General features: G+C 43.7%; 1 protein-coding gene across 2 annotated transcripts in view; it reads left to right on the forward strand.

Moving 5' to 3' along the window:
- TRIM23 (tripartite motif containing 23) overlaps positions 1–22,736 on the forward strand; it is a 65,971-nt gene that overhangs the window by 23,474 nt on the left and 19,761 nt on the right. Inside the window, exons 8-12 of one of the 2 annotated variants that reach the window (XM_088444056.1) lie at positions 791–925; positions 2,866–2,995; positions 6,608–6,718; positions 8,906–9,030; positions 9,977–10,158. In XM_088444056.1, coding sequence (XP_088300182.1) covers positions 791–925; positions 2,866–2,995; positions 6,608–6,718; positions 8,906–9,030; positions 9,977–10,156 — 681 coding nt within the window. In that variant the 3' untranslated portion in view covers positions 10,157–10,158. Of the gene's footprint in view, positions 1–790; positions 926–2,865; positions 2,996–6,607; positions 6,719–8,905; positions 9,031–9,976; positions 12,949–22,736 lie in introns of those variants that run through there. The other variant, XM_088444057.1, reaches the window with a different exon arrangement.

Raw genomic sequence — 22,736 nt, forward strand, 5'->3', positions numbered from 1 at the left:
TCAATATTAGGCATTGTACATGTCTGATTACCATCAATATTGGGTATTGTACATGTCTTATTACCATCAATATTGGGTATTGTACGTCTGATTACCATCAATATTAGGCATTGTACATGTCTGATTACCATCAATATTGGGCATTGTACATGTCTGATTACCATCAATATTAGGCATTGTACATGTCTGATTACCATCAATATTAGGCATTGTACATGTCTGATTACCATCAATATTGGGCATTGTACATGTCTGATTACCATCAATATTAGGTATTGTACATGTCTGATTACCATCAATATTGGGTATTGTACATGTCTTATTACCATCAATATTGGGTATTGTACATGTCTGATTACCATCAATATTAGGTATTGTACTCAATTGGAGGGGACGGGACGTTTGCAGCAATTTTGCAGCGTTCTATTTAAATTATTCAAACCTCCCTCAAGCAAGTTACTCTCTAGTATTTCGGGGGGCTGTATGTGGCACACTATGTAAATCCCCTTCACCAAATAGGGAATTTGTAACCTTTAAGAATTCTCTTGATTATCCTACATTGGTTCTTCTTTAGATCAGTCACTTTAAAATGATGTGACTGGGTCAAAGGATAGGCAGCAAAGGCAGCTACCCTGCGCTCAGCTTTGTGTTATGGTGCAGGTCTAGCACTGTGGTGAGGCCAGGTATTTCTCTGCTGGCCTAGAGGCATGACACTGGTTTGGCTTTATGGTGTTGGCTGCTGTAACCTGTTAGTACGCGGCTTGTGTGACCAGGTTGTGTTCTCACACAGGATGACTGCCGAGTGGTGCTGGCCAAGCAAGAGATCACGCGACTATTAGAGACTCTTCAGAAGCAGCAGCAGCAGTTTACTGACCTGGCGGATCACATCCAGCTGGACGCCAGCATTCCTGTCACGTTCACAAAGGTAATTATGCTGGCCCTTTGGATAAACTTTGCAAAGTCCTGTTAGGGGCCCCTCTTACAGATGTCTCCACATACATCTATCCTCCATGCGCTACAAGGCACGTTACACATAACGCGGGAGCACTGGGCGACTCTTTTTATGCAACTTTTTCCCTTAAAATACCTTATTAATTTACAAAGTGATGTGAATAGGAGGCACAAGCAGCTTCTGCTGAGTAAAATGATATGCGACATGCCTGTGTTCTGTGTGCGGCTGCGGATGTATCTGCCTGCGAAATGCTACGTTAGTGTCAGTTGCTGTGACACACTACGTAGCATTTCGCATGCAGAATATAGGCATGCTGCACATCATTTTAATCCGCAGAAGCTGCTTGTGCCTCCTATTCACACTGGTTTGTGAAGAAGACACATTTAAAGGGAAACCGTTGCGTGAAACGATGCTCAGCTCTACCGAGTTGCTGCATGACTCGACTGGAAGGGCTGTATAATGCGCAAGGAGGCTGGATGTATGTAGACACATCTGTATAATGAATTGATAATCTAAGAAAGGCCTTTATAAATAGGCCCCACTACTATGAGAGAGGGCATCAGCTGCGCCTAGCTCTGGACTGGTGTGCTGTTCCCTGGCTGCTATAGCCATTTATAAATATAGACTTGCGGCACTTTCTTTTTAATCACTGATTTCTCTGTTTTTTGTGGTATGTTTGTCTCCCCATTTTTTTTATATTTTGTAACTGTTTATTAATATTTTCTACTATATAAAAATGTATATTTTATATGTATTTTCCATAGTGAATATATCCCAACTTTCCACCCTTCCTTGTAAAATTGATCATACTTCATAGTCCACTATAAATAATATTCTGCGAAGGTTTCATAGTGCACTTAGGAAGACATAATACAATCCAGGTTTGTTTATGTAACAATCCTACTTGAACACGTACTTGCTTATGAATTTACTATACATTATGGACCTGATTCAGACCCGCTCGCTGGATGCATTTGCAAATTTGTCAAAGTGATGCCACGGGAAGCGAACGCTCGCCAAGGCATAAGCACGCCCACCATGTCCTAGCGAGCGGCCACTTTGAGCGTACACTCAATTGCACAGGCAGAGCTGCCCACCAGCAACACGTCATCTCCAGGAAGTGTATTGAAACATTGGTACATCGAGCACCATTGGATGTGAACGCAGTGCTTGAGGTAGCTTTACCCTACCGCAAGTACTGCGAGGAAATCGGTGTAAAACAAAAGGCAAGTGATGTGTACTATGACGCTGTCTGTTAATTATGCACGCCTCTAAAACGGCATTGAAACACTCAGGCACGCCTGCGTTCGCATCTCCAACCCCCCCTTATTAGTGTCCTGCCCCTGTAACCACCCACAAACGGCCTCTCCTGTCACTCATTACCCTGGGCTGCCTTTGCTGGGCAAGTGAGAGGGTTGCGTTCGCAGTGTGTAGTTCGCGCACGCGCAGAACGAAGTGTGCGCGTACGCAGAACATCGGGCTGCTTGCGAAACGCACAGCGCGAGCGGATTTGAATCAGGCCCTATATCTTCTACCTTAACACATACTTGATTATGACTTTACTATACTTGAAGCATTCTTTAAATTACTAAGGCCAGCAGAGGTTTTGCTTTAAAGCTACATGATCAATACTTCTAGACTTTTACTCCACAGTACAGATGTTTCAGAAACTCAGTGAAACACTGATTATTGTACAGTATCTCCATTGGCGACAGTACAGTGCCCCTGGCCCATATAATAGTGGTAGACAAGTACAAGTGGAGACAGACCATTCAGTGTCATTGGGCGTAACTGGTCCTGGGGCCAAGGAAATTGTCCTTTCTGGTTAAATGTAAAATATATACTCTACAATGGGTTTTTTTTTTATTTGACTTTAATGCTATAATGTTTTTTTTTTTTTTTTTTGTTTACAGGACAATAGAGTTCACATTGGTCCTAAAATGGAAATTCGCGTTGTAACACTAGGCTTGGATGGAGCAGGAAAAACCACAATATTATTTAAGCTAAAACAGGATGAGTTCATGCAACCGATTCCTACAATTGGTGAGCGTTAATTATTTATGCAGATGCCTTTGAAGAATAATGACATTCTTCAGTGCAGCGTAGGGCATACAGGGCGCTGCGTATTGCTACAACTCCTATGTGTTACTTAGAGAAACGTGGTTGCTTTCCCCTGATGACAGTACAAACAGAAAATAGACAGCGCTAATTTACAAGAAATTTAATAGTATAAAATTATATTTTAAAAAATATGAAATCTAAACCAATACACCAGCCGATGTGACCACTAACTTCCTACCTATATATCTGCTATTACCCAGTTTTGTTCTATTTATGCTTCCAATTGTAAAGCGCAACGGAATAGGCTGCGCTATATAAGAAATTGTTAATAAATAAAATAAATAAATAACACATTATGATTATTAATACATCAATTAGATATACACATGCAGCAATAAAAAAAAAAAAGACAAATATATGTCAGACTTGAGCTTGTATCAGATCTAAAATATAAGTACTCAGTGAACCCTTGGCTTCCTAAATAAGGACATTCATAGATCCCTCTCCTATAATTGTCATGACTCCATTCTCACTAGCGCATAACACATAAGATGTGAAGGAAATCAGCTGATGTTTGAGCTGAGGACAGCTTGTTCTTATCTTTAGAATACATACTTCAGTTTTCGCTAGCATATGATCAGTCAGCATGTCCATACAGCAGTCAGCATGTCAGCATGTTCATACAGCAGTCAGCATGTTCATACAGCAGTCAGCATGTCAGCAGTCAGCATGTCCATACAGCAGTCAGCATGTCCGCAGTCAGCATGTTCATACAGCAGTCAGCATGTTCATACAGCAGTCAGCATGTTCATACAGCAGTCAGCATGTTCATACAGCAGTCAGCATGTTCATACAGCAGTCAGCATGTTCATACAGCAGTCAGCATGTTCATACAGCAGTCAGCATGTTCATACAGCAGTCAGCTGAAGTTATTATTGCAGATTGTAAAACAAGCTTAGTCTGTAAGCAAGTAAGGAGAAAGCAGTGTGTTTGGCAGAAACAGATCTATTTTCAGATCTTGGTTAGTATGTATATAAAGCCATGCAGAAAATTCCTAGCGTTCTTCAGCATTCATGCATAGTTACATACTGTAGGAAGCATAGCAAACGTCAAGGTTAAAGAATCCTCTCTCAAGTTTCCAATAAAAGCCAAACACTGCCTTTAATCTGGTTTATTACTCACGATTCTCCTTTGAAGAAAAAAAAAAAAAGGTGTGGTATATACCAGCTGGTGTCTTATGGATCACAGCCCTTCACGCGACTCTCCGCCTGTGTGGCTTGTCAGCACCTTCTGTGGAAAAAAATAAATATATATATATATAATTTATTATACAGTCCGGTGCATAAATATTGGGACATTGACAGAATTTTTAGAATGTTCATATTTTGGCCTCTATTCACCACCACAATGGCTTTGAAATGAAACAAACAAGATGTGCTTTAACTGCAGACTTTCAGATTTCATTTGAGGGTAATTACATCCAAATCAGGTGAACGGTGTAGGAATTACAACGGTTTCTATATGTGCCTCCCACTTTTTAAGGGGCCAAAAGTAATGGGACTATCAACTCAAAAGCTATTTCATGGACAGGTGTGGGCTATTCCCTCGTTATTTCATTATCAATTAAGTAGGTAAAAGGTCTGGAGTTGATTCTAGGTGTGACATTTGCATTTGGAATCAGTTGCTGACGACTCTCAATATGAGATCCAAAGAGCTGTCACTATCAGTGAAACAAGCCATCATTAGGCTGAAAAACCAAAACAAACCCATCAGAGAAATAGCAAAAACATTAGGTGTGGCCAAATCAACTGTTTGGAACATTCTTAAAAAGAAAGAACGCACCGGAGAGCTCAGCAACACCAAAAGACCCGGAAGACCACAGAAAACAACTGTGGTGGATGACAGAAGAATTATTTCTCTGGTGAAGAAAAACCCCTTCACAACAGTTGGCCAAATCAAGAACACTCTCCAGGAGGTAGGTGTATATGTGTCAAAGTCAACAATCAAGAGAAGACTTCACAAGAGTGAATATAGAGGGTTCACCACAAGATGTAAACCATTGGTGAGCCACAAAAACAGGAAGACCAGATTAGAGTTTGCCAAACAACATCTAAAAAAGCCATTACAGTTCTGGAACAACATCCTATGGACAGATGAGAGAAAGATCAACTTGTACCAGAGTTATGGGAAGAGAAGAGTATGGAGAAGGAAAGGGACTGCTTATGATCCAAAACATACCACCTCATCAGTGAAGCATGGTGGTGGTAGTGTCATGGCGTGGGCATGCATGGCTGCCAATGGAACTGGTTCCCTTGTATTTATTGATGTGACTGCTGATAAAAGCAGCAGAATTAATTCTGAAGTGTTTCGGGCAATATTATATGCTCATATTCAGTCAAATGCTTCAGAACTCATTGGACGGCGCTTCACAGTGCAGATGGACAATGACCCGAAGCATACTGCAAAAGCAACCAAAGAGATTTTTAAGGCTAAAAAGTGGAATGTTATGCAATGGCCAAGTCAATCCCCTGACCTGAATCCGATTGAGCATGCATTTCACTTGATGAAGGGAAAATGCCCCAAGAACAAGCCGGAATTGAAGACATTTGCATTAGAGGCCTGGCAGAGCATCACCAGGGATGAAACCCAGCGTCTGGTGATGTCTATGCGTTCCAGACTTAAGGCCTTAATTGCCTGCAAAGGATTTGCAACAAAGTATTAAAAAGTGAAAGTTAGATTTAGGATTGTTTAGTTTGTCCCATTAGTTTTGGCCCCTTAAAAAGTGGGAGGCACATATAGAAACTGTTGTAATTCCTACACCGTTCACCTGATTTGGATGTAATTACCCTCAAATTAAACCTGAAAGTCTGCAGTTAAAGCACATCTTGTTTGTTTCATTTCAAAGCCATTGTGGTGGTGAATAGAGGCCAAAATATGAAAATTCTGTCAATGTCCCAATATTTATGCACCTGACTGTATGTATGTGTGTGTGTGTGTATATATGTATATATATATATGTATATATATATATATATATATATATATATATATATATATATATATATATATATATATATATATATATATATATATATATATATATATATATTAAAAAAAACACTAATCCACGGCACTCACCACTCCTAGTTTTGGGGTGCAACATGGTATGTGACCACATTGTTTAAATAGAAATCACAGGGGCTCTGCACTCACCATAATAACTAATAATAATAAACAGTGGGGTTTTGGTTCATGAATTGATCAATGCATTTAAGCTTGCAGTCCATCGTCACGGGACCCCACTTTATTGGAAGTCCCTACTCTATTGCTCAGAATTATAACATGGACAATAGCTATCACATTAGTGTTAAACCCCACTGTTTATTATGTTTATTATTATTATTAGTTATTATGGTGAGTGCAGAGCCCCTGTGATATATATATATATATATATATATATATATATAAATATATATCTCCTATGCCTTATCTTCCCGTTTCCCCTGATAAGACTGTGGCTGTTTGGGGGAGCTACATTCTCATTGTTTGACATTAAGTCATGTAAATGTTGTGTCTTTATTTTGCTTTTCAAAGGTTTTAATGTTGAAACTGTTGAATATAAAAACCTGAAGTTTACAATTTGGGATGTTGGAGGCAAGCACAAGCTGAGACCCCTGTGGAAACATTATTACCTTAATACACAAGGTGAGTGGGTGTCTTACAGTATATTACCAGTCTTCTTTTTTTTTTTTTTCTTTACTGTAAATATGTAGCCATATTACTCCCTGGTATGGTCTGTACCTACCGGCCCCATCACCAGCATAGCAGCATCAAATGATTTGATCTTCTCTGATGTATGTTGCTCAGCTCTTGGTACAAGCCGTAATATCAGACCATTTCTGATCATATGTGATTTATTCAGTAAAAAAAAAAAAAAAAATATATACATACAGTGGGTTCAAAAAGTCCCTCCGCAGTGAATGTGTGTAGAGGAGTCCAGAGGCGGCAGACAGCGGCGGCGGGGGCTGGTGTGTGCAGTCACACACTTGGCAAACTCGCTGTGGAGAGACTTTTTGACCGCACAATATATCGGACAGGATGGGATTGCGACGCTGCAGTGGCGCGTTGTGTGTTACCTCCAACTAGATTTCTACTTGCAGCCTATGGAGGTGTGATTAGAGATCAGTTACCGTAATGGGCTGATATATTGAATCTGGTCCTAGGTATTGTGATAAAGGGTAACTATAGTAACAAAAAACACCTCAAGCCTTTTGTGACTAGTTGAGGATATAGAAGATACACTAATCCAGGGCTTGACAAATGTTTCTAAAATCTAGGAGCCAGGATGAAGGTGTAGGAGCTTACCCTGGGGCAGCATTACAGAGCACCTATGCTCCAAGCAACCAACCCCCATGGCCACAGCACTAAATGGGTACCCCAAGTAAACCACCCTCCCACAGCCACATTACTGAGCAGCTAACCCCTCTCCAGGCAACCAACCCCCAAAAAGACCACTGCTCCGCAGCCAAAAAAAATCTGGGCAAGCAAAGCCAACGCTAGCAGTAACCGAACTATAGAGTGGAGAGCTCAGGTGCAAGAATATGCTTTGGGCACCCCTATGCAGTGCCCCTAGTAGTGGTCCGCTATGCAGTGCCCTTAGAAGTGGTCCCTCCCCCCCTATGCAGTGCCCCCAGTAGTAGTCCCCACTAAGCATTGCCCCTAGTAGCGCCCCCCCATACAGTGGCCCCAGTAGCGGCCACCCCCCCCTCCCTATGCAGTGCCCCCAGTAGTGGTCCCCATATACAGTGGCCCCCCTATGTAGTGCCCCCAGTAGTCATCCCCCCCTGTAGCAACCACCCCCTCTATGCAATCTCTCTCTCCTCCTTACCTGATCCCCGCTCCTACCGACAACCGCCGCTGTCCGCTCCTCCCGGCCCGCTCTGCACTATGGGAGAGACATAATGACGTGGATGCAGCAGCCAATGACAGTCTGTCTGATTCTCATCGGCTGCTGTAACAAACAGTTAGTGGATCGCGGTCTGCACTACACTAGCGGCGGCAGGGGGTTGCTGCAAATCTGGTTGCCATGGCGACCTGTCCACCGGGTTTTGTCGAGCCCTGAACTAATCTCCATATCTATGTTCCTGATTTAAAGGCCCCAACTGAGGGTCAAGTTACCACGATAACCTGGACTAGGTCCACATGTAACATAATTTCCGGCACATACTGGCATTATCATTGCTTCTCTGTGCTGGTGCATATAGAAATCTTTCACTTGGTAAATACAGTTATACTACTCGGATTAGCCAGAACAAATTGTGGTTGTTTCTGGTGATGAAAAAAAAAAAGTGTTGAGTAATTCTTAATGGCCAAAAATATGGCCTAATATAGGTGTCTAAGTCTTAGAGGTCTGCATCTGGCCAGAATGCCACTCGTTATACAGCCCCATTGTAGACGTAATGCAGATCATTTTAATAAGTCACCAATTACTGTAGTAATAGTTTACAGAAGTAGCATTTGGATATGCTGCAGTCTCCTTATTTCATAGGTGGTTCTACATATTAGAGGTTATTTACAAACAAAATATGATTGTGTAGCAACCAGTATCCACTGTTGTTGCGGCTGACTTTAATTGATCTACTAAATCTCAGATGAAGATGGCAAACAGTTTGGTTGTCATTGGTTACTGCATTTAATAAATAAACCTCATTATGTCAGAGCCCTCCTCCTAGTTTATCTACTTTCTCAGATGTCACACTTGTCTGTGACCACTGAATTCAGTCAGATTCTGGTGCTGTGCAGAGAAGGGGCTTTAGGGCAATGTGTACTGGCCACTTATGCTTATAGGAGGCAGCCGCTAATTGCGTTCTTTTTATATTCCCTTTTTCCCAGCTGTAGTGTATGTAATAGACAGCAGTCACCGAGATAGAGTCACAGAAGCTCACAGTGAACTTGCAAAGCTGCTAACGGAGAAGGAATTGCGTGATGCCCTGCTCTTAATATTTGCCAATAAACAGGTAACAGACATAAGTGAGAGTAACATTTCTATAGCGCTTCTCATAACTCCAGTTCTGCAGCCTCGGTCATTTTACGGCTCTTTACCCTGTAGCTTCCTACACGTAGTTTCCCACCATTGTGTGTACCTGCAATTTGTGGTATGGACAGCACCAGCATCAGGATGTAGAACAGGGGTGGGGAACCTTTTCTGCTGAGGGCCATTTTGATATCTATAACATTATTTGCTTGCCCAGTGCAGGCCACGCCTCTCCATGTGACATCACACGAGGGCGTGGCCACAATCGCCGGTGATTACAGCAATGCCTGGAGCAGGCTGCGGATGCTCTGGGGACCTGTTAGGGCAGCGGTGTGACCGTTTAAAGCGTCCTAAGGACGCTCCAGGCGACACTGCTGCATAGATTCTGGGTGCAGGGTGCTATTATAGGCACCCTGCTAGCCAGATGAGACTAGCAGAATAAAGCTCAGAGGGCCAGACCAAATGATTCCGCGGGCCTTATACGGCCCCCGGGCCTGAGGTTCCCCATCCCTGATGTAGAAAGATGAATAGGGCACTTCATGAATTAGAATGGGGTTAATTTATGTATTTGTTTAAATTTTGGTATTTTTTTGAGATTTGCTTTTCGGAATAAAAAATTAAACAAGGAGCCATCGATGGTAAAACTGTGCGCATGTGCAGTAGGAACCGGGATTTTCCGCATGCGCAGTGGAGCTGATTTTCAAACACTGGATTCTGGGGGTCCAGTCCCCAATACGTAGTCGGGGTACAACCTACTGCTGGCGCTGTCTTGGAGAAATTGTGGCAACAAAGTTATCTGTAAAAATACAACAAAACAAAGACTCCCAGCCCCCCCCCCCCCATTTACTACAACAATGTTTATGAAGTTTTTATATAGTTTCAACATAAATCGTTGTCCACGTGACCGTATTGCATTTTTTTTTTTACAGGATGTTGCAGGTGCCCTATCCGTGGAAGAAATGACTGAGCTACTGAGCCTTCACAAGCTATGCTGTGGCCGCAGCTGGTATATCCAGGGCTGCGATGCCCGGAGTGGCATGGGGTTATACGATGGCCTTGACTGGCTATCCAGGCAGCTAGTAGCCGCTGGTGTGCTCGACGTGGCTTAAATGTGAGAAACAGTGGTCAGTTCTGAAGTCAGTCCAGTGAATTTCTCTGTTTATCTGTTGATTTGCTTCTTGCAGAATGTTGGCCAATTTCAGCATAAACCATGGCTTGTGAAACTTCCCAGTTTATGAAGAAGTCCAAAGTAGACTCATCCGTCCTATTTGAGTTTTAAGAGCTCAGCACGAAGCCCTGTTCACCTGGACAGAGTGGGCAGTTGAAGCTCAAGTTGCTGTCACACAAGCACTTCTATGCTCTAGGAATGCTGCAGGCGGCCTTCATAAAGCATATCAAAACTTCTGTGCAGGCAATTACAGTGGGTCACAGCTGAGTTCCTATTGCTAAGCTAACGGAAAACACCTGTGTGACGTTATCCTAACACCTACATTATGAAATAAGCTGTATAACATCACATGTAGCACAGTGGTTTGCTACAAATAACTGATGTCTGTGGAGAATGCAATGCTAAAACCTAGGCTACTGACTCATCCTTAATAGATTACAGTCTAATGTTTACACTACAGGCACAGTATTAATTTATTTAATTAGCATTGGCTAGAGGTGTAATCTGAGTACCATACTACTTTCTGCCGTGTCCCATACACAGGGGCGATGCAGCCTTTTTTGTGGGCAAGACTGGCTTTCTGTATGAACTACACAACGCTGGGGAAATGCTTCATCTGTGATTTCATAGGAGTATTTTCTGCCATAAATACTATACACAGTGTTTATGCAGCGGATTTGTGATCATTTGGTTAAGGCTTCGGTTGCATGACTTTGGAATCTTGCTCAGTAACTGCAGTGAGTACCTGACCCCCAAACTGTGGCGTATTTATTTTGTGGGATGTACCAAGATTCATTAGAAATCAACTTACCGATGTACAAAGAAGCCATGCCTCATGCATATTTGGTCATTAAGTGCCTCTGCTGTCACTGGTTCTCTGTGATTTGATCTGCTGAGCAATCATGGTGTTCCATTGTGTATAAAGCCAGTATGGTAACATTGATACACAGGCTATTACCCATAGCAATCCTTTATTAGCAGTGATGATCAGTATACCTCAGGCTTGCCCAATTCTTACACCAGTCAGGCACATGCCGATTTGCTCGCTATTTAATTATTGTACAGGTGTCGGGATCTCACAATGACTGCTCAAAATCCGATCAAGTTGGCTTGGAGTCGATCTATCAGGAATAGAAAATGGGGTCCACATCAACAACTGAGACCTACAGCTGATTTTCACCAAGCGTTTGCAGAGCAGCCGAATTACCGAATTGATCAGGCCAAACAACCAGATTGCACAGTGCATGGGCTGCTTTACCATTAGAGGACCAGATCCCAGAGCTGAAGTTTGGTGTAGTAATCTGTAACTGCTAGGTCAGTGGTTCCCAAACTTTTTCTTTTTTTTTTTTTAAATTACGGCGCCCGAGGGTTATCCCTTTTTTTAATTTTATTTTTTTGCGACACCTCTAGTCCATGAACTTGTTGGGTGAATATTTTTTTCTGAATTTCTCAACATGTAAATTTACCTTACCGGTCATCCTTGGGGTCAGTTATGTGGTTGTTCACAGGGTATACCTTTCTTTTTTTTAGTCCACATATTTTATGATTGGCTACCACCCGCACTGCTTTTGCCTACCCCATTGACCATAAGTAATTTTGATTTGGTCATGGACCATCAACCCATAGCATCACAGGGTATCGCGACACCCAGTTTGGGAACCACTGCGCTAGGCAGTTCTTCATTGAAGAATGCCTAGAACGCGTAAAGTATGCCAGCCGCTACTTACTGGCATCGACACTCTGGTCTTGTGCATACACAAGTGTTCCAATAGGAGCCATCGCTAGGGGTGCGTAAAGCACACTAACCATGTCTATGCATGGCACTTATCATTCATGCAGTGATGGGGGAGGTAATGTGAGCACCCCTCACTTTTAAAAATTGGCTCCCATGAATGTTATTAAGTAAGTCATATGTTATTTAAGGCACGTGACTGATCTTTATCCTTAACAATTAAAACCATTGAACTTCAAACGTGCAGTGTGGACACTACTAATGATGATGTGTATGATTTTATATATATATACACACATACATATTATAGTAAAAACTTGTTCTGTACACATTCTAAGCTAAGGGGTGGCAACATTGGTGTCTTTTTAGGCTGTAATACGTGTCAGTCAGCATTATGATACATATTCCAGCAATAGTAGAGACTGTAGCACATGACAAAACCCCAATAAAGCACTGTATATCGTCTTGGCACGGGCAGTAGCAAGGAAACATTGCAGAGTCACACCTTTGCCTTTAGTTAGACATGTATATGCTCTGCAGCTTCTCTCTGTTCCGCAGATCCATTCACATGTTCTCTCACTGAATGTTAAAAAAAAAGGATTAGCTCTAGTATATGGGTTCCTTGCTCTTATATTATACACCGCTTCACTTTGTGGCTTCTCATTGGTGACCTTTTTTTTTTTCTCTAACCCCTTTGAGTTCACAGGATAACACAAGTGATGGATGTTATAGCGTTTAGCACAAGGTGGTGAGGAAGTTAGTGTAACTTATTGTGATAGTGCAGTTATTTTGAATTTGTAGAGTGTGAATGCCAAAGGTTGCATGGTCTGTGAAGCAGTATGGCCCCAGGTACTAGTATCGTGTTTATGAAATCGTGTGTCTAATTAGATACAGTTTTCGGTTAGCATTTTTTTTTTTTTTAAATATATATAATTCTCAAATACACGTACTTTGTAAGCATTTAACCATTTACTGCTTCTCGTTACAACTTAAAATAAACTAATTGTCTTAATCTTGCGTGGTAGTGATTTCTGTTTTGCGGGGTGTTTTGTGTGAAAGTTTGTACGGAGTAATCTAAAAAGGACACCAGAATCTTTTAACGTTCAAATGCTTCTAGATATAACATTTTATAGTGGCACATGTTGGGCTGAATGTGGGGGGAGAAAAAACAAGTTTAGATTTTGTGAAATTCACAAATTGTTTCCTAATATGTTACTGACTTGTTAAAAAAAAAAAAAAGTTAGGATTAATGCTTACCAAATGCCTGCAATTTGAATTTATTTTATTGATCGACCAATATGTTAAAGTAGCTACTACATGTGCCTAATTAGAAAATAATGAGCATAACTCATTTCACAGACCGAGAGAGGGGATGCGGTCATAATACGCACCGCAAGGATTCTGGTGCTCAGTATGCCGGCACTGGTATCTCGACCAACAGCATCCTGAAGGTAAGTAGCAGGGGGTAGGGTCAGGCACTAAGGGGGAGGGTTAGGATACCGACCGACAGGTGTTGATATCCTAACCCTGTCTGGATGCAGACCACCAGCATCCCGTATCCAACCCCCGAGAGCGGTCTCAATCAGGATCACATAGAGATACGCAGGAGGCCTATATTCACTATTGCATACGCGCTAAAAGTACACTAGTTGCAGCCACATTCGACTCAATATCCAGGTCCATAATGTGTAAGCTATTATAATTTATTTTTGAACATTATTCAATGATACCTGTCCAATATTCATTCAAATAATAATATACATGGCAGTAGACTGACCAAGGAACGTATGGTGTATGCAGTGACTGTCTCCTCCAGCACCTCCTTATACACTTACTATTGTCAGGTTATGACACTTCTATACAGGCTCCCTTATTATTTGTATGCAGAGGACACCTGATTCTACTCTGCCACAGCTATTATTATTATTTGTCCTATATGTAATCTGTTTCAAATGTTCCTCATTTATTGTAATCTTGTTTGGGCAGAGCCACATTATCCTTCTGTTCCCTTGTCCCCAGTAAGGAGGCAATCTGTGGGGGAGACACGGTGACAGTCAGGGAGAGTGAAAGTTGGTGAGAAGGAGATGAGATTGGAGAGGGAGAAGGTGTGAGGTGCTTCAGCTGGATTCATTAGGGGAAGGGGAGCCACTGGAGAGGTGAAGTTGAATGAAAGCTATGAGACGAGAAGCATCATTGAGCATAGGTTTAGGAGGGGAGAAAGGAAGACCAGAGTAGGAGGTTGCAGTAGTATAGGTAGGAGATAATAAGGACGTGAAGGAGATTAATACCCCTTTTCCACCTAAATTCCGGGTCTGACCCGGAGTTGGAACAAAGTTCCTATCCGGATCAGACCCGGAATTTTGCCGGCGCCAACTCTGGATATTCCTGAGTCAGCGCCACTCACACTGCAGTCGGGCCTGCATAGACCCGGCTTATGCAGAGTGAAAGTGGTCGCTTGGAGATGACGTCATCTCCTAGCGCCACTGAAACCGGACCAATCGGCCGGCTAGCAGCACACTCCAGGTCATCGTCTACGCCCGTGTTAAACCCTGCTAGTTACCTGGGTTCGGATTGCCGGGTCACTCGACCCGGCAATCCAACTCTCTCCCCTTTTACACCAGGGAGCTGCCCGGGTTAATCCTTCAAAAATCCGGGTTTTAGCTGCGGTGTAAAAGGGGTATAAGTAGCCTCCACCAGAAGTTGTGAAGGTGAGAGAATGAAGGTGGCAGGGTGGGTGGGGAGAGTCGATTATGAAATGCAAGCAAGAGACTTGAGGGACAGGAGGGAGTCTGGTGTAAGTCACAGAAAGAGCAAGGTGGGAGGGAAAAGGGGCACAAACAGGTGGAAGACCAGAAGACAGCTTGTGAGCAGGGTCCTCTGTCCGCCTATTCTTACCCCTGTCTTGTTTTATTTCTGTTTTGTTCCCAAAAGTAAAGGACAATACAATTTGCTGGCACTATATTCATTAACATTTACTTATAAAGTTCAGTCTTAGACATGTTGAGTTTAAGAAAGGTCTGGGATATTCATGAAGAGATGAAGGAGATACACAAATCTTTCCCTCCTATGCCATACTCTTTATTATTATCGTTTATTTATATGGCACCACAAGTGTTCCGCTGCGCCTTATAAGGTACATAACCAAAAAGTGACTTACAGTAAAATGCAATACATTGAAGGACATGGATAATATACATTGGTGGCCATAACACCCAGTTAAGCAACAAAGCATAGGGACCAAGTGCTAGGTGTCCTAGTGGTAAGAAGTAGATGAACATAAAGTAAGGAGAAGCACAAGAGGGTAGAGGGTCCTGCTCGTAAGATTAGCGTGATTTGGGTAAGGCTACACAGGTGCTTTTAAACATTTCAAGTCATATAAAAGACTTGTTTTATTATGATAAACAGTATAGTGCTGATGGGTGAGAGCAAAACTTATTACTCACATCTATTTACACCAGTAAGTGACTGTAACCTCCTTAGAACAATATTTTTCAAAGGTTTGCCATTTCTGAATATCACAATAAGATCATGATATTGATAGGTTGCTCACTGCATTTTCATGGAAAAGTTCAACATTTATAACAATAGACTATTAATAAATATGTATTTGGGATAAAAAAAAAAAAATCCTTTTTATATGCCAGTTTTCTTTGTTAAAGTGGACAAATCAGAGCAAGTCAGTCTTTATATCACACTTGTGTGTTTTTACTAAATATGGAACAGGACCAGCTACATATTATGCTATATCAGTGTTGACTAACCTTGACACTCCAGCTGTTATGGAACTACATAACCCAGCATGCACTGCTACAGTTTTGCTATTAGGGCATGCTAAAACTAGCAGTGCATGCTGGGTTATGTAGTTCCATAACAGCTGGAGTGTCAAGGTTAGCCAACACTGTGCTATATCAAACTCTGCTATTAGTCCATGTTTTAAGGATATCCATGTCTGAGTCCAGATGGTTAAACCAAATTGATTGAGATACTAATTAAGTCACCTGTGCTCAAGCATGAATATCCTTAAAACCTGTACTGTAATGGCAGAGTTTGGGAACCTCTGGGCTATATAATAACTGACATACACCTTTATTAATGTGCTGAAATTCTAAAATTATCTGTATAAGGATGTGGATTTAAAACCGTAATAATTTGGCTTTTAAGTTCTTGCTGCTTTAAATCTAGTGGCAAATCGCAGGATATTCCATTTGGGCCAGAGACTCTCTTTGACAGTCTGACCTTTCCCACGAGAATTCTATCTAGTTTTCCAGAAACAAAGAAAAGAAGGTCTCCTCTTGCGCTAGATAGTGGGACCACAGCAATATCCATCAGATAGTAAAACGTAAAAGTTGTGTCAAAGAAATTGACTTTGAATCTGTAGCAAAGCTTGCTTCTGAGGCCACGTTTAGTGTGGTGTATTGCCAGATGGAAGGGTGTCAACAGTTGGTTGATATAGGAAGGTGGTTCAATAAGGGGTGAGTAGGCACCAGAGTAGTGTTTTAGTCACTCAACTGGCCTTTAGTGTTTCTACCAATGCAATGTCCTTCCCACAAACCTCTGTTTTTGGCCATCTGCTATTCCCACTGTATGCCCCTTCTCTTGGTGGAACCAATTAGGTCATATGACCAGCAGTATCACCACTTCCCTTCTGTACTCTGCCATGCAGTCCATGGTGTTTCTGCTATATCCACATGGATGGCTCAACCTAACAAAAGGCACGTTAAAATAAGGGCTTTTTTTTTTTCTCATTTTCCTCCTCCCAGAGAAGCCAGACTACTGATGGCGTCCTTGCAGCTCCAACCACTAACACTAGTATGTGACTTTTGGAGCTGCTCAACCAATGTGAAGATAAGTTCTTGCATGGAATGAAAATAAACCCCCCTTGGGGGCCTGATTTTGAGTCAGACACAGTCACGTTTATGTCTGCGACTTTATGCAAATTTCGCTACAAAGCCCTTCCCTGGGGTACATCCATGCATCCAAAAGTGCAAGGGCAGAGACACTCAATGTTGACATACTTAGATGCTCAAATACTGCCTGGGGCGTCTTTGTGTGACCGATTTAGGTCTTCAGACACATCAACCGCTATCAGTGACACTCCCATTTGAAACAACATCTCAGTACATCTTATTACCCATGCCCTCCCTCAAGCGCACCATACGTTTCCAATAAACTTTTGCTACTGTGCTTCCAAATCTGTACTATAACTCTCTACATAAAAAATTGGGACGAATGCGCAGATAAAAAACATCACACCACTGGGTCCGACTCAGAATCATGCCCTTTAGCTCTAAGGATCATTAACAGTCACACCATAAAAGCTAACCTATGTACTCACTGATACTATAAGGGCCTGGATTCGGTAGGTATGGTTTTAGGGGCTGATGTCCTGATGGGCCCTCCTCCATGCTGAGATTTTCCGTGTACCAAAACCTTCTTGGCTACTACGGTGCCACCAGAACCCTCTTTTATATCTTCTATAGTACTCACAGGAGCATTGCTACCAGAGGGAACAAGTATATCAGACCAATGTACCAACACTGCACCTACCTAGTATGTCTTTGGATCCCTTGACCTGGAGCTGAGGCATTCCAACTTGTAGTTTAACAGAGACACCACCATGTAATTGTACTGGTAGGGTTAGCCAGACATTATCTGCTGGAGGATAGAGGGCTGCAACCTGTGGGAGAAATTAAACCTTAAAATCAGACTTGGTCCACTCTTCATATAGGTCCTTCAACTGAGGGGAATGAAACATTGTTTCTTCTTCCTCCAATAGTGACTTGTTAGGAATCACTAATTCCCTGCTGTCCTGAATATTTAGTTCCCAACAGGCAGCCAAAGTACTTGCTTGGAATGATCATACCTCTTCCTAAAATGAAAACACAGTAAGTGAGCTAAAGTCTCTGACCTTGAGGTTTCCACATGTCCTGATGGGGACTCAAATGGAAGCAAGTTGCTTCCAGTTGAGTTCTCATCAGGACATGTGGAAACCTCAAGGTCAGAGACTTCAGCTCACTTATCTCTTCCTGAAAGGAAAACACAGTATGATCATTTCCAAGACTGAAGAACAGCCATAGACTTATCTCTCTGTGACAAACATGGGGGCAAATTTCATAATCCTTTCCAAGGAACCTGAACAAAATCCTGTACTCTTTGCCAAACCTTGAGGAGCCCAGAAGCCCCTTGTGTAGAATGGCAGAAGATTAAGTCACTCCCCGTGGTTCTTGTGGGAGGGAAAAAGGAGGAAGGTCCCCACTTCACTCTCACATGAGCTTCACAATAATCTGCTATATTAGTGGGGCAGCTACTCCACTGCCTCACATGCTGTGCAGGCTGGACAAAGTGCAGGCTTGGCATAAGAGACCAGCAAAACCTTTGCTACAGTCTCACCTCCAGATGTCATAGGAGAATCAAGAAAAGACAACACCGTGGCAATGCACAATCCAAGGTGGAAGTGGAAACGGAAAGAGAGACCAGCCAGGAATAGGGAATAACCATTGGGGAAACAGCATCCACAATCCTCATTCACTACTTCCCTGCAAAGGAAGAAAGAAGATAAAGGTTGCGGCGGTGTCTTTTGGCAGGCTTGCCAATGTGAGAAGTCCACCAAGGAGTGGTGTTTGATAGGCATGGTACATCACTCAGTGCCCCGCATCTTAGGGAGGGCCGACAGCATCTGAAGGGGGGGGGGGTGGGGTGTACAGCTGATGACGATGACATCTGGGCACCATGCAGTTAAATTTGAGAGAAAGGAGAGAGTCTGGAATACACTAGAATCACATTCTTGCACAGAAGGAGACAGAAAACCGGTGACCAGAGCGAAGCTCATCTGAAGCACAGGGGTATCAGTATGGACCTTGTAGAAAAAGATAACTAAAAAGGTAAGTTCTTACCATCTCTATACTTCAGGGTCCATAGAGGATCTACAGGAAACCTTGGGGATTTCCAAAGCAGTACCCTCAAGGGTGGGGACGCTCCTGGCAGAAAGGAGAATCCGCCACCCAAAGGAAGCCTCCTGAGTGGCAAAAGGTATCGAAGGCATAATACCTCAAAAGAGTCTGGATAGACCACGTGGCCGCCTTACAAAGCTGTACAGCCGATGCACCATGACTAGCTGCCCACGAAGGGCCTACAGAGAGTAGAATGAGCCGTAACAGAGGGCGGGACTGGAAGGCCCTCATTAAATGTAAGCCTCAGAGATAGTCATGCGTAGCCATCTAACCAAAGTTTGTTTATTGGCTGGCCATCCTCTCTTGTGGAAACCATAAAGTACCAACAGAGAGTTCAATTTCCGTAGAGAACTGGTACGATCCACATAAATCCTGAGGGCACGTACCACATCCAAAGAGGCCTCCCCTGCCGAGAAGTCTGGAGAGTTAAAGGCCGGCACAATAATTTCCTCATTAATATGGAAACTAGAGACCACCTTAGGAAGGAACCCAGAGCAAGTTCGAAGCACTGCCCTGTCCCTGTGAAAAACTAGGCATGGGGAACGACGGGAGTGCGCCCAAATCCTTCTGGCGGAAGCAATGGCCAGAAGAAAAACCACAGTCTTGGCAATAAGCCATTTGAGATCCACTGAGCCCAGTGGCTCAAATGGAGGGCTCTGGAGAGTCTTAAGGACAACAATCAAATCCCCAGGTGCTACAGGAGGGACAAAGGGAGGCTGGATACACAGGACCCTCTGCAAGAAAGTGCGGATGTCAGGAAGAGGAGCAATCCTTCGCTGAAACTACACTGAAAGGGCCAGGATATGGACCTTCAGTGACACCAAGGTCCAAACCGTCCTGCAGGAAAGCTAACCCTCTGGATATCCTGAACACCTGGGGGGGTCATAACTTTTTGGATGACACCATTCAAAATAGGTATGCCACACCCTGTGGTAAGTCCTAGCAGAGGCAGGTTTTCTTGCTCTGAGTATGGTGTTAACCACAGAGCCAGAAAAACCCTTGGACCTTAGGAGGGATGTCTCAAGAGCCACGCCGTCAAAGACAAGATGACCCAGATCTGGGAAAAGGCAAGCACCGAGACAACAGGTCTGGACGTTGAGGCAACAGCCACTGAGTGTCAGTTGAGACACTCCAAAGATCCAAGTACCATGGACATCGGGGCCACGCTGGAGCCACCAGCAGGACCATGCCTCCCTCGTTTGAACTTCCAAATTACTCAAGGAAAGATGGAGATTGGAGGAAACCGGTATACAAACTGGAAAGTCCACTTGACTGACAGAGCGTACACCAAGGGAGCACAGGAGTCTCTTCTCCCAGACCCGTACTGAAGCAGCTTGTGATTTAGTCTAGAGGCGAAGAGGTCCACCCCTGGAAGGCCCCACCTGTCCAATAGGAGTTGAAAACACTTCTTGGTGAAGAGACCATTCCCCTGGATGCACGTCGTGACTGCTGAGGAAGTCCGCTTCCCAATTCAGCACTCCTGGTATGAACACCGCCGATGTGGCTGGTAGATGGCCTTCCGTCCATGTCAGAATGCATGACACCTCTGTCATTGCCGCCTGACTTAGAGTTCCTCCTTGACGGTTTAGAGGAGCCACTGTCGTGGCATTGTCGGACTGTACTTGCACGGGTTTTCCGTGAAGCAACAGCCTGGCTTGCTGCAGAGCCTGGAAGACTGCCTGCAGTTTCAATATATTGATTGGAAGCGCAGATTCCTCTACGGTCCACCTTCCCTGAAAGGAATGTGGACCTGTCACTGCGCCCCAGCCCCGAAGACTGGCATCAGTCATCAGAAGGACCCAGTCCGAGATCCAAAAGGGACGCCCCCTGGTGAGTTGTACCGTCTGTCAGACAGGCGCACCTTCGGAGAGAGTACCATCATTTGAGTCCGTATATGATTGGGTGCTCAAGTCCTTTGCTGTTGCGAAGCCAACAGCACTCCCAGATGGAACATCCTTTCAGACGGAATCAGTGAGGACTTCTTAGTTAGCTGCAGGTGGTGGTGAAGGATCGCTGGAGACCCTGCTAGTAGCAAGAGGTCCTCCAGGTATGGTAACAGGCGGATCCCCTGCAGCCGCAGATAGGCTGCCATTACCGCCATGACCTTTGTAAACACCCGAGGTGCAGTTGCAAGGCCAAATGGCAGAGCCTGAAACTGGAAATGTTGTGACACAGCGAACCTGAGAAAACATTGTTTCAGCTCACCAATCGGAATATGCAGGTATGCATCCTGAATATCCATAAAACCCCCAGGTTTCATAGCCAGTATACATGAGCGTAGGATCTCCATTATGAACCTGGGTACCCTGAGAAATTTGTTCAGGGACCTGTGATTGAGAATAGGACGGCAAGAACAGTTTGGCTTCTGGACTAGAAAAAGGCTGGAATAATACGCTGGGACATCAGGACCGGTACAATGACTCCTGCCTGTAGCATGGATTGTACCACCTGTTGCATAGCCAAAGTCTTGTCCGCGTTTTTTAGGAAGCCCTGTGCAAAAGAATTGATGGGGAGGCTGTCTGCAGAAGGAGAGGGCGTACCACAGAGAGACCGCTTCCTTCACCCAGGAATAAGTACACCAGTACTGGGCGAACTGAAGTCGGCCTCCCACCCTAGGGTCCCCCAGGAAGAGGCCCATCCCGTCAAGCGGAGGGCTTGTCATCAGGCTTGGCAGCTGGACGTCTGGTACTCCAGGACTGATTCTTAGGCCTGGCAGATTTCTTGGCGGTGGATGGCCTGGGAAAGGACTGAGTTCTAGCTTTACCTGTGGCCCGATAGGTCCGAGGATGGAGTACGAACCCCCGAAGAGGCCGGAGCAGAAGGCAGACAAGCCGCCTTAGCTGCTGCTAAAGTATTCACAATCTTGTCTAGATCAGGGCCAAACAAGACTTTACCGGCATAAGGCAAACATTCCAACCCCTTCTTGGATTCCGCATCAGCTCTCCAAGAACAGAGCCACAGAGAGCGGCGAGCCGCAATGGCCGCCGAAGAAACACTGGCATTTAGTAGGCTAATATCCAAAGTTGCCATTTATATAGGTAGCCGAATCTGAGATTTCCCACCAGATTCAGCTGTTCCCTGGTAGCATTAGAGGCTAAGGATGTTTCAAGGCTGTTAGCCCAACATTCCATGGCCCGAGCCACCAAGCAAATGGCCATAGCTGGTTTGCATGCAGCCCCAAAAAGCGAATAAACAGATTTAAGGCATACCTCTACCTTCCTATCTGTAACATCTTTCAGGGACAACATGGAAGGCATAGGAAGCATTGCGCTTCTTACTAAGCGCGTGACATGGGAATCCACCACCGGTGGATTCTCCCATTTGGAAAAATAATTCTCAGCAAAAGGGTAAGCAGAGACTAGATGCTTCTGCGGTCTCAGAGTCAGACTCATCATCATCGCATACATTAGTTTGCGACGATAGCAAGACCCTTTTAGCTGGTTTGCTGATAGGTGCTGGGAGAAAAAAATTTAACTGCATGGGCCCGGATGTCGTTGTCATCAGCTATACCCCACCAAGGTTTCCGCTGAACCTTCTATGGACCCTGAAGTAGAAAAGCAGGATAGAGTGAGTACTTTAAACGTTCTTTATATAATCCAGATTCACTATTGTTACTTAACTATATATCTTTTCTACATTGGTTCACATCCATTTCAGAAGAAATGCAGCACGTAACTATTTCTAGTGTTTGTCACATCGACGATTATAACCGGCAACCGAAAATGAATTGCAAAAGTTTTTGTTTTGTTTCAAAATTTTACATTGTGTTATCATGGCAGCTTTTAGTTAAGGCTATAAAAGGCCTAGTTGGGTGTGGCTCACAGCCAGTCCCTGTATAG

This window comes from Taudactylus pleione, unplaced genomic scaffold (assembly GCF_031769625.1).
Source record: "Taudactylus pleione unplaced genomic scaffold, aTauple2 ptg000345l, whole genome shotgun sequence".
NCBI classification, from domain to species: domain Eukaryota; kingdom Metazoa; phylum Chordata; class Amphibia; order Anura; family Myobatrachidae; genus Taudactylus; species Taudactylus pleione.